The 12,773-nt window shown below is 40.2% G+C and overlaps 1 protein-coding gene across 4 annotated transcripts in view; it reads left to right on the top strand.

The window, feature by feature from the left end:
- Positions 1 to 12,773, top strand: part of NR6A1 (nuclear receptor subfamily 6 group A member 1) — a 258,239-nt gene that overhangs the window by 220,174 nt on the left and 25,292 nt on the right. For all 4 annotated transcript variants that reach the window (XM_072631888.1, XM_072631886.1, XM_072631889.1 and 1 more), the window contains 3 exons: positions 238 to 480; positions 10,069 to 10,124; positions 12,387 to 12,541. In XM_072631888.1, coding sequence (XP_072487989.1) covers positions 238 to 480; positions 10,069 to 10,124; positions 12,387 to 12,541 — 454 coding nt within the window. The remainder of the gene's footprint in view (positions 1 to 237; positions 481 to 10,068; positions 10,125 to 12,386; positions 12,542 to 12,773) is intronic.

Raw genomic sequence — 12,773 nt, 5'->3', positions numbered from 1 at the left:
CCTTTCCCTGGTTTACTATTCAAGCGTCTGTGTTGTGAGAGACTTTGCCATCTTGTGTTGTGCAACTTGGGCAGTAAGGTTTCTGAGTTTCCCAAAGTATATACACCAGACTCCGGCACTTCCTTAAATTCACAGTGGAATCCTTGGGGGAGGAGGGGAATACCTGTGGCAATAGCACAGTCTTTAAATCTTTGTTTTAGCTCACAGGACATTTTTTAACAATGAACCATTTTTTAGTTTCTGTTGCAGATGATCGAGCTGAACAGCGAACCTGCCTCATCTGCGGAGACAGAGCTACAGGGCTGCACTATGGTATCATTTCCTGCGAAGGCTGCAAAGGGTTTTTCAAGAGGAGCATTTGTAACAAGCGGGTATACAGATGTAGTCGTGACAAGAATTGTGTCATGTCCCGGAAACAGCGGAATCGATGTCAGTATTGCCGCCTGCTCAAGTGCCTGCAGATGGGGATGAACCGGAAAGGTAAGATCAGTGACCCTGTGGACACACAGTCACGTCCTCCAGGGTTGGGTGCTTTCTAACAAACAACGTCTGGTGTTCTCATGATCCATGTGCTAATTATGGAATTTAATAACTGGATGAGGTCTTAGAGGTATCTAGTATAGATCTTGTCCTTGACCAAGAATCTTCCACAATATCCCCAACAACAGTTTTATAGCCTCTGCTTGAAGACCATTTACCTTCTGGGAAAGCTTGTTCCAGCTTTCATATTGCTTTCATCATCAGCAAGGTTTTCTTGCTGCCAGCTAAAAGGTACTTCTTTATAGCTTGTGACCCTTGTTTTCAGTTCTGACCTCTAAGAGTATAATCCCTTTTCCATGTGACAACTCTTCATATACTTAAAAGCAACACCTATGTTGTCTTTCTAGGGTTTCTTTTCAGCTCTTTCAACTGATCTTCATTGTGCATGTTTTCTAATCCTCTTATCATTTTGGCCACCCTCTTCTGGCCATGCCCCAATTTGTCTTGCATCTTTTCTAGAATTTGATTCCTAGAACATTGTATTTTCTAGTTAGTCTGACCAGAACAGAGTACACTCATACTATTCACTCCCTTGTTCTCCTCTTTTCTAATGAAGCCCAACATAATGCAGCAGGATAACATTAGCTTTTTTGGGCTACCGTGTCATACTGTTGATTCACACTGAGTTTGTCATCCTCTAAAATCCCTGGTCTTTTTCATAGGACCAGCTATCCAGCTATACCTCCTCCATCCTGCATTTGTAAAATTGATTTTTGAACCCATGTCATACTTTTTACATTGTCCCTTTTAAACTTCATTGCTTTGGTCCATCATTCTACCTACCAAAATCTTTGAGGATTCTGACTTTTATCCAACTTGTTAGCTAGCCCTCCAAATTTCATGTCATCTGCCAATTTGATAAGTGTGTCATCTATGCCTTCACACATGTCACTGATTAAAATGCTAATCAGATCTTTGAGGCACCCATCATTAATTACTACATTTTGTATCTATTTCTGTACCTCATTTCATTGGCATCAGGAATGCTTCCCAGTGAGGAGCCTGGGTAAAGAAAACTTTACAATGCAGATCAGCAACTATCATGCAACGTATAGTCTTAGACAGCTAACTGGTATTAAATGACTTGCCCAGTGTCTCGCAGCAAGTATATGTCAAAATAGGTTTTCCTCACTCAGAGGCCTGCTCAGCTATCCACTATACCGTGCTACTTTTCCCATTTTAAACACAAGAATATCATACAAACCCTTATAATATGCTTTGCCAAGATCTTAGTAAGCTATGTCTATAGCATCCACTTGCTGTACTAATCTACCCTCTGAGAAAAGAAAAGAAAATCTGGCATGACCTGCTAAGAAGGCTTTTAATGATCACTATTCCCTTTCTGTGTGTTCAGACATCATCTTCTTAATATTCTGGAATTTTGCCAGGAAATAAAACTAGCTCACTTGCCTCCAGCTTACAGATTCTACCCTTTTCCTTTTTTTTTTTTAATTTGGATTTGTCCTCCATTCCTGTAATACCGCCTCTTTTTTCTGTCTTTCAGAGAATGATAATAGCAACTCAGAAATTACATCTTCTCAAATGTAGTGTTTACAAGCCTGATGACTTGAAACTCATTGAGAATTACTAGAAACTGTTGGACCATTTCCTCACTTATCTTGGCTTTTTACTCCCTGTGAATAATTTTTGATCTGTCCTTCCCAGTCTGAAGATCATTCTCCTTGGAAAGGAAAATAAAAACAGAATAAAGAGTTGAGTAGTGTCGCCTCCTTACCTTTTTCTTAGCAACCTATCTTCCCTAAACAGCAGCATTATCCTTCTGTGATCTTTTTCTTCTCCTTTATTCCAAATTTCTTTCTGTTGTTCTTAGTGTTCCTTGCCAGCCTCAGTTTACTCTGCACAGTTAGCATTGCAGATACATTCTTACTAGGACCTCACTTTTCTTTGTATCCATCCTGAGTACTCACTTCCATACTTTGGCAAGCCTTTTTAAAATCACTTTTTAGTCTTTTGGGGGCAGTGCCTGCTTTTCCTCCTCATTAGAACACTTTATCTTGGGCCTGCAGAACTTTGTTCTTAAGAGCTTCTCAGTCCTCTTGAGCCAGCCTTTCTCTGCCTTTGCTTCTCCTTCTGAATCTTTGAAATCTTTTCTTAGGGTGTCTATGTACCACTGTCTTCTTCCCTAGAATTAGGTATAGAATAAACATTTCTATTGTTTCCTCTTTCACCTCTGGAAGGATGAAGTTTTCATTAAAGAAGTTTGTATATTTATCAGCTGCTCAGATAATATAGAGTGAGAGAAAGAAAATGCGCCCAGTATCTAGATAGTTGAAGTTCCTAAACTACTCATCTTCATCTCCAAGAGGTCTGTAGTCCCGACTCCTGGAGCATCTCTTCTTTTACTATATCTGTTGCTCCTTACCCAAATGCTTTCTAAAGTCCCTTCTATATACATTAGCTCACATATTAAAGAGTCCTTTTAGTTAGTTCTTAATGGTCTGTACTCTAAGGTCCTGTCTAGCACTAGCATATGTCTGTTATAAATTTCATTTCAGGTCTAATGATCTCTGTTCTAACATTCTGTGTGCTAAGATTCCTTACAGGGGAACTCATTAAACAGCCAATAATTTAACAAACGTTTTGTACGTGCCCTCTGTCTGCAAGGGACATGCTTGGAAAATACAAATCAGTACATTAATAAGAGGCATAATCCTTCCTCTCAAGGGCTTTACGTAGGTAGGGGAATAAAGACACATACCCAGGCTGCTGTAGTGTGGGAGAAAGACTACTCATTTTAGAGCCAAAAGACTAGTTCAGATCCTGCTTCAGTTACCTGCTGCCTACGAGACTTGGAGCAAATCACTTACTCTCTCTAGGCCTCAGTTTTCTCCATCCGCATCTCAGTTGGTTGCCGAATCTTATTAATTGTACCTCTATAATATTGTTCAAATCCTTCCCTTCTCTTCATTCCTATATTTACCCCCCAAGTCCTAGCCTTAATCACCTCTCCCCTGAAGCACTGTAGTTGCTTACTAGTTGATATCCCTGTTCAGTTTCTTCCTTTTCTACCCGGGTTTCCCCCACCCCTGCCAAAAAAAAAAAAAAAAGAAATCTAAGGAATAGGTCTCATTACATCACCACCTTGCTCAAAAATCCTCTCTGGCTTCTTATTGTCTCTAGGATTCATTGCAGGTTCTTTTTCCTGCTCTTTTAAAGTCCTTCACCATCTAACACCAACCCAGTTTTCTAGTCTTCTTATATCTTTTCCCCCTAACTTGACCTTCTGTCTTCTGTCTCTGTACAAGCTGCCCCCATGCCTGGAATATAATCCTTCCTCACCTTCCTTCAGGGCTTCATTCAGATTTTACTTTTTCTGTGGAAGCTTCAGGGACCCTTCAATTGTTAGTGCTCTCTCCTCAAATTACCTTTTATGTGTTTATTTGTGTACCACTTGTCTCTTCCTCTTCCCCTTCCCCCGCTAAACTCTTGGCAAACAGGGCCTATTTTGGTCTTGTCTGTGTATCCCAGGGACCTTACACGGTGCCTTGCATACAGTAGACATTAATTAAATATTTGTTGAATTGAACTGCAATCATGCCTGCTATACAAAATAGCTTACAGCACTATTATGGGTATCTACTAAAATCAGGTCTATAAAAGTCCTTATAAATTATAAAGGACCTTAGAGAGTCATAAAATATGTCCCTTCCTTCTCACTTCCCCCACACCCCAACGAACTCCTAGTCTAGTAGGGTAGAAAAGGTTAGGGCACAGGTAATAACTATTAAGCAGGCCCAAAGGTAATTAATCAGTTCAGCAATGGAAAGACATCGTGCTATGTGGGAGAAAAAGAGATATCTTCTGGCTTGGAGGTGGGATGGGGGAGCAAGGATCAGGGAATTCCTCCTAGAGGAAGTGACCTTTGAATGGGACCTCCAAGAATGGTTAAGAATCTGACAAATGTAGTCTGAGAGTGGTGGCAAAGTGGTCCTCAGGGAACAGAGAGCAGGTCAATTGGGCAGGAGCACAGAGTTCATGCAGAGGAAAGTAGTGGAAAGTAAGAATGCTAAAGATTGTAAAGAGCCTTGAATAACAGGATCAGGAATCTGGACTTGATTCTGGGCAGTCATTTACAGTTTTAAATAGAAGAGTGACATGATTAGAAACATGCCATTCATGTGAAGGATCCAGTAAGGAGGAGAGAGACTGAAGAAAGTGCTGCCAGTTGCTGGGAGAGAGGGACCATTTGAGTAGAGAGGAGGGAGAATGTGCGAGATGTCTGTACAGGATGTCTCCCCGTGAGAGTGGAGGTTCCTTCCTCCTAAGGGCTGCTTTGCTTTTGTTTTTCTTTCCTTAGCCTCTGTACAGTCCCTGGCACATACATAGTAGTTACTTATTAAATGTTTACTGATCTGTTTCTTTGACAACTGATTGGCTCTAGAGAGTGAGGGAAACTGAAGAACTGAAGAACTCTTTTGGGTGCTTTTATTCGATCGTTGTTCCCAGTCATGTTCCTGAGGGACCTCTTTTCCTGGCTTTCTGCCCTTCTTGACATTACCAGAGTTCTTATAGATAGAATGCTTGCTTTTCTCAGACTATTTAGCAGGCTCTTCCTTTTTGCTCAAGACATTTAAACGACAAAGAATAACCCTAAAAGAGCTTAGACTGCCTGTGGAATCTGGGGATGCTATGTTTTCATTGTCACTGATTTAAAGTACCCCTGTTATTGAAGCAAACCCAAGATAAGAAAGATGGTGCCTGATGTGTGCCAGGCCATGTTGGGCCAAAGATTTTAAGAGTATAAATGTACTTTAGTCTGCATCTAGCAGTGACCCACTTATTTTTATACTAACTCTCAACTACACTAATGCTGTGGTTTTTATTTTCTAACACTGTTTTAAAATCCCTTTCCACTTGAACATTCTGTATGTTCTGTGTCATAAACATAGATAAGCCTGATCTAGTCCAAAGAATTGGAGTCAGGACATCTGGGTTCATATCCTGGCTCCATTTGGCAGTATCTCTGTGGACCTCAACTTCCTCCTTTGCAGATTGAGACTAAAAATACCGATTCCTTATAACTCACAATGTTGAAACTCACAATGAAGAAAGAGGTAAACCTTAAAGTTGTGAAATATGAGTTTTGCTTTGGAACAGCTATGTCCTTCATGCTCTATAGTCTGACACTGTGTGATCTAAAAACCCTGCCACTTTTAGCACTGTTCTAAAACCCCTTTCAGGGATATAATTCTGTCCTTTAATGTTATGACTGATTCAGCTTAGTTCAACAAGCATTTTTGAGCATCCACTGAATGCATAGTGTTTTCTAGGGAGACAAGAAAAAAAGTTGCTCTACTCAACAATTTACTCTCATGTCATGGCTCTAGCTGGGTTCTAAATGTTTGTGTGATATGCCTTCTGGTTGAGAGAGTTTGAGGTATACTTTTCCTCTACAATCCAACAAACATTTGTTAAGAGCTTACTGTGTGTGAGGCACTGTGCTAGACACTCAGAGTTAAAAAATGGAATGGAAAAGAGTCCCAGGCTTCAAGGAGATTATATTCTACTCCAGGCTAAACCTTCCCAGTTTCTTCAGTTAATCCTGATGGTCTCCAGTTCCCTCAGCATCTTGCTCTCCCTTTTCTGAATATGTTCTTTTTGATAATATTAATGCCCTTTTTAAGATGTAAGCATGGTGGTCTGACCATGGCAGACTGCAATGGCTTATTACATCCTTCTTTAGGTGATACCTGAGGAGACATTAGCTTCTTTTGACTGCCATGTAACAGATGCTGCCAACTGTTGTTGTATTTGCAGTTCACTAAATCTTCAAGATCTTTCTTTATAGGAATTGTTGCCTAGCCTTATCTCCCCCATAATTCTAGCTTTTAGAGATTTGTTTGGGAATCTGATTCTGTTCTCCCAGTTTCACATCTGTAAAATTAACAACTATGCCATCTACATAATTATACTTGGTCACTGATAAAAATGTTAACTAGCCCAGGGCAAAGGACACATCCTAGGACATCACTAAAGACTGCACTTCAAATTGATGTCAACTCTTTCATTATTCTTCTCTTTGGTCAGTCAACTTAATAGTACTGTCATCTAGCCTATATTTCTCCATCATATCCACAGGAATAATATGAGAGATTATGTCAAAAGCCTTGATGAAATTTAAGAATATTATGTCCAAGGATCTATTAGTCAAGTAGTCTTAAAAAAAAACAAAAAACAAAACAAAACCTTGTCACATAGCTAGAAACTATGTCAGAAACCAGATTGGACCTAGATCTCCCATCCCTAAGACCCAAACTCTAGTACATTGTAGGTCTTCCTCTGTAAGATGTGTTATAGACAAAGGTGCTGAGAGGGAGGGATGTTTACATTGGCATTGTGACTCCTATTAAAATTTCCTGCAGATGTCCATCTCTTGACTTCTCTGAGGAATTTCAGGGTCAGTAACAGATTCCTCCAGCTTGTTCCCTGTGGCTTACAGAAGCTCACCATTGTTTGGATGCTTGACAACAAGAGTTCTTCATGGGATGCCTTTTTTTTGGTACAGTAGTAATAGTAATAATTGATATTTGTATATTGCTTTAAGGTTAGCAAAACGTTTTGCACGTGTTATGTCATTTCAAGCCTCCTAGCCCTGTGAGTAGGCACTATAACTACTATTCCCATTTTATTGATTAGAAAACTAAGGCTTAAAGAGGTTAGGTGATAGCTGGTAAATGCTAGTCACTTTGAACCCAAGTACTCCAGATTCCAGATGCAATGCTCAATGAATTTCACCCACAGGGAAAGTTAGAATATCAGAACATAAAAGGTCTTTGGCAATGCATTGTTCTCGTTCAGGGTCACTGATTTATCCAGAGGGATTGACATCAAGTGTTCCTACAAGTCATAAAGATGAGTTCTTTCTCCTATCTCTTCTGATAAGACTGGTTAGTGACTGAAAAGGGGACTTTGGATTTGTTTTGATAACCAGGTCATTGGAATGGAATTAGCACTAGATTCTAAGAACCATAGGATTTGAAGCTCCAAAACCCTTACATTTTGAATCCTCTCCACTCATTTTACAAAGAAATTAAGGCCCTTAGGTAGAAGTGACAGAGAGATCCCTACAGATCCCTAGGGCATCCATCGTCCTCTAGAGTCCTTCACTACCTTTGTACCAGGCCATTCAGTCAGTTCCTAACCTAGCTCCTTTAACTCCAGATCCAAATTCTGTGCTTTTTCAGCTACATCACACTGCCTTGGTATCTGAAAACTAAGATGGACAGGTCAACTTTCCCACTGATCACAGGATCAAAGGATTTAAACCTGGAAAAGATCTTACGGATCATCTCTTTCAATTCACTCATTAATTGAGACCCAGAGAAGCAAATAATTTTACCATTGTCACCAAGAGTAAGCAGTAGAATATCTCTTCGTAATACGTCTGCCTTTTTGGACACAGTTTCTTCATCTGTAGATTGAGATAACAGTATTGCATTTTCTGTTTTGTGAGTAAAGGTTGTTGTGAATAAAGAGCTTTGTCTACATGAGTTCCAGAAAGGGAGAATAACTAACTCACCCACAGCCCACGTCACTGATACGTGGCAGAGCTGGGTCTCCTGCCTCCAAGTCTAGTATTCTCGCTATTACAGGCTACCTCTCCAAAGCTTCTGTCATCTTATAACATCTTGAAAACTGTATACCTGATTTCACGCTCCCCTTTCCCCTCATTTAGTTTCTGTGGAGTTTTTTCACTTCCATTTGCTGTCTGGCTTCTTAAAGATACATGTATCAGAAATTGGCAAATATTACAAATGAGGACTTGATTTATTGTTTATTGTTTTGTTGATTGTTTAAACTTAGGAGAGAGAAAATATTAATAATGCAGATAAAATCTAAAAGTGTATCATGCAAATATTCTCTCCTCCCTTCCCCCTCAGCTGGTTGTTAAACATTTACCAGCACATGCTTGCTATTAGGTTTATTAGGGGCTGCTATACAGTTTGCCTCGTTTCATAGGGAGAGTTTGGAAAGTTGGATGTGTTTTTCTTCTTATGCTAAAGTATTTTTGTGTTTTGTAGTGGAAAGCTGGTTAAAGTAAGTTTTTTCCTTTTGTTATACAGAGGGAAGTGGTCAGCAATGTCCCCCATTTTGGTAAAGGATACTAAAATCTAACAATGTTTGCCTTTCCATAGCTTTAGTTGTCCTGACTGAGAGAGAAACACTGACATCTCCTGGTCATTGCCATGAAGTCAAGACTGAAGACGTAATGAACATTACTTGGATCTACTCTTAGCAGCCCTAAACTAATTTTGCCTCTATACCCCAAGGATCAAGGGGCCTTTCCATCTTACTTGGAGCTGAAACTTCTTGTGCATATTGTCCTTCCCCATTACAGTATATCCTTCAGTTCAATGTTTAGCAGGGTGGTTTGTACATGGTACAAAGTGTCCTTAGCACTGAGCATAATTCCTAACATATAGTAGACAGTTAACAACTGCTTATTAATATTAATTGGAGGGTAGCTAGTTGGCACAATGGATAGTGCACAAGGCCAACCTCAGATACTTACCAGCTGTGTGACCCTGGGCACTTAACCCTGTCTGCCTCAGTGTCCTCATCTGTAAATGAGCTGAGGAAATGGCAAACCAGTATCTCTGCCAAGAAAACCCCAAATGGGGTCACAGAGAGTCAGGCGCAACCGAAAAACAAGTCAGGAGCAACAACAAATAAATATTGATTCATGGGTATCCTGATAAATTTGGTGAATGTGAGAAAGGTAAAAGAGGATTTGTTTATTGAGTATATGTTTTTACGTTGGATATTAAAATGTATAAGGTCTGACCCTCAATAAGCTTCTAGTTTTATAAACTGGGTATAAATAGTAGCTTTAAAGTACTTTATAAAACAATTTTCTCACCACCATGTTAAATATATAATTAAAATATTGCTCCCATTTTATTGAAGAGGCAACTGGGACTTGGTTGAGGTTAAGGGACTTGACCAGGGTCATACAGATTGCTATCTGTATGGTAGTAGTTTCAGAACCCAGAGACATATCTCCTGATTCTAGTAATATGTACAATAATGGCTGCCTTTCTTATCAACCTCACTTGCTGCCACACCCACCCAAAAGAACCTGTCCATACACTATTATATAAAGATAATATTGAAGGCTTCATCCCCTAATTAAATTGAAACTCCTCCTTTTCTTTAATCTTCCTAATTTCCCCCTTCACTTCCATGTATTTCTTTATGGACCTCTGTTCCTTGTTCTTAAATGTAAGGGAATTTAAATAGGAAATCTGCTCTTGGCTCTCCATGGCACTCTGCCCAAATGCTGCCTCCTTCAAGAGGCTTTTCCTAGCTCCTCTGTAACATGTTGTATGTTCTCACATTATATGTCTAAAGTCCTTCCCAGCTTCTTGAATTATTGGCCTCACAAGGTTGTTATGAGAAAAGTGCTTTAAAAGGGTAAAGTGCTACAGAAAGAAATGTGAGCTATTGCTGTTATTCCAGATTTCTGGAGATGTGTTTCTAACAGTTCTGGCATCTGTTTTCTTTCAGCAATCAGAGAAGATGGCATGCCAGGGGGCAGAAACAAAAGCATCGGGCCTGTCCAGGTTGGTACTGTATCCTTACCTGCTGTGCATCCTGAGGGCAATATGTGTCTTTCCCATCTGTTCACTCCCAGGCCTTGTGACTGCATCTGTGCCAGGGCCAGAGTTTCCCCCTCATGCCAAGGTGGACTCCAAAAACATCCTTAAGGTTTTTAACAGATCATGTGCCTGAGTCTTGTTGCAAAGCTTTTTTTCTAGCAGCTCTTAAAGCCCTTCTTAAGAATTTCTCATCTGATCTGTGTGTGATCACAAGCAGCCACCCTGCAGAAATTAGAACCGCCATTCAAGTCATTCCAGGGTGTATGATAGCATTGATTGCAAATATAAATAGAAAACCACCTAGCTCAGTAGTATTTTATTACCTCCTTGGGTTACAATGAATTTCAGTAGAACAAAGTTTATGCATGGGGAGAATTCTTACACGTTCCTTCACCCCCAATGAACAACCATCACCAGCAAGTGTTTTTTGTGTGAGTCAAATTGTGCTAGGATTTTCCTAAGTGTAGATCACAGGATTTAGAAATTAAAAAGGACTTGAGAGATCAACTAATTCAACCTTCTTTTTTTACAGATGAGGAATTAGAGGTTAATGGAAGTTAAGTGATTTGGTCAAGGTCATACAGGTGATAAGCAGCAAAACTCGGATTCCACCCAAGTCTTGTGCCACAGATCCACACTGCCTAGCCTTTCTGTATGATAGTATATCAGGGGCTCTTACCTGTGTAGAGATTTCAAATCATGTGTTGATCTGAACATGGGACTCAGAGCCAAGAAACCTAGGTTCGAATACAGGGTGTGTCTGAGACCTAGCTAGCTATGTGATATGTATAGATCACTTCCTCACTCGAGGCTTTCATTTCTTCATCTGTAACATTATGGGGCTAGACCAGATTTTCTCTAAGATTCCCTCTAGCTCTAATATTGTATGTTTTATGGTCCATCCCAGGTCTAGCACTTTATAGTCTATAAATTTGGTATTCTCTTTTCTTCTTTCCCTTCCCTTCATCCCCCTACTTTTTTTTTTTTTTTAAAGACTGAGTCTCCCTATCTCACCTCAGCTGGAAGTGTAAGGGCTGCTCACTGGCCTGATACCACTGATTAGCATGGGAGTTTTGATGTGGGCTAGTTTACCCCACCTAATGCAACATGGCAGCCACCTGCTAATGGGTAATCTCCATTTTAATGCCAAACTTAGTGTGAACACCCAATCAACACAGTCCACTGTAGCTCAGGACTGAGTTTAGATCTGCTAGCCTCATCCTACCCAGTAACTGCTATTTATTGGCATGTGCTACCACACCCAGGTACATTCAGTATTCTAAGGCTTCTTCTATCTCTGCCATTCTGCAGTGTTGATACAGCTCTAATGTTCCTGTTCTAAGGACCTTCCTAGTGTTAACATGGTGTGATAAAAGGAGTGTGGCCTATTATGCCCTGTGAAAGCAGTTTCTTTCAAATGGGGCCCCACTAGGTCCAGGGTGTCTGTTATCATCTCAGTACATAAACATACTAACAAACCTTTTCACCACTAAACATACAGACAAATCTCTTCACCATCTGATTGACAGGGCTTGGCTGTCCCTTCTAAAATGGAACAAGTCCTTCTATCCCCGAAAAGCCTCCAATAAATCCTGTCATCACCTTGTCTTAAGTTGTTGCAAGTGGGGGACCTAGTAAATGTCCTGCTGATTGATGATCCCATTTGTCTAGATGGGGCTTATAAAATGCTTTGTAATTTGTCCCCATAGCTTTTAGGCCCCCTAAGAAAAATTATTTGTTTTTTCTCTACATGTGACCAGAAAATAAAAGAAGAAACTGTGTAAATAAATAGCAAGTGAGTTCATTTTTTGCCATGTCAAATACCCCAGGAACCAACTATACAACATATATAAAGACAGAATCCTTACTTGTGTCAGCCAATTCTGTGATATAGTGGATAGAGTCCTAGGCTTGGGAGACTTGGGTTCTAATGCCCATTCTTCTATTAACCAACTTTGTGACCTTGAACAAGTTATGTCACTTCTGAGCATCAGTTTAATCATCTAGGAAATGTTGGACTGGAGAGCATCTGATGTTCTATGTTCAGAGGTCCCTTCTGATTCTAACGTGTGTTCTCTTTTAGCTCTAGATATTGTGTGTTGAATGTTCCAGTCCCAATATTCCATGTGGTGACATTTGTAACCCTTTCTACCTCTGACATCTTCTGTTTCTATAATTCTAAGCTGCACCTCCATAAAAACATGTGATTCTCATTCCCAACCAAAGATATCAGAGGAAGAGATTGAAAGAATTATGTCTGGGCAAGAATTTGAGGAGGAGGCAAACCACTGGAGCACCAATGGAGACAGTGACCACAGTTCCCCTGGCAACGGAGTTTCTGAGAGCAACCAGCCTTCACCAGTTTCTACACTGTCCTCAAGGTGGGGTTCTCCATGAGAGTGTGCTTTCCTTTTACTTTCCCAATGTCTGTCATGTTGGACTGATCATAAGTCTTTAGAAATGAGCTTCTAAAATTAGACACTCTTTGCCTACCTTATTTTGAGATAAGCTGTTCTTCAGGGCTAGGGAATCTGCGGCCTCGAAGCCTCATGTGGCCGCCCTCTAGGTCTTCAAGTGCAGCCCTTTGACTGAATCCAAACTTCACAGAACAAA

Source organism: Notamacropus eugenii, chromosome 1 (assembly GCF_028372415.1).
Source record: "Notamacropus eugenii isolate mMacEug1 chromosome 1, mMacEug1.pri_v2, whole genome shotgun sequence".
NCBI classification, from domain to species: Eukaryota; Metazoa; Chordata; class Mammalia; order Diprotodontia; family Macropodidae; genus Notamacropus; species Notamacropus eugenii.
Note: the sequence above shows the minus strand (reverse complement) of the source record. Positions and strands in the feature narration are given on the sequence as shown.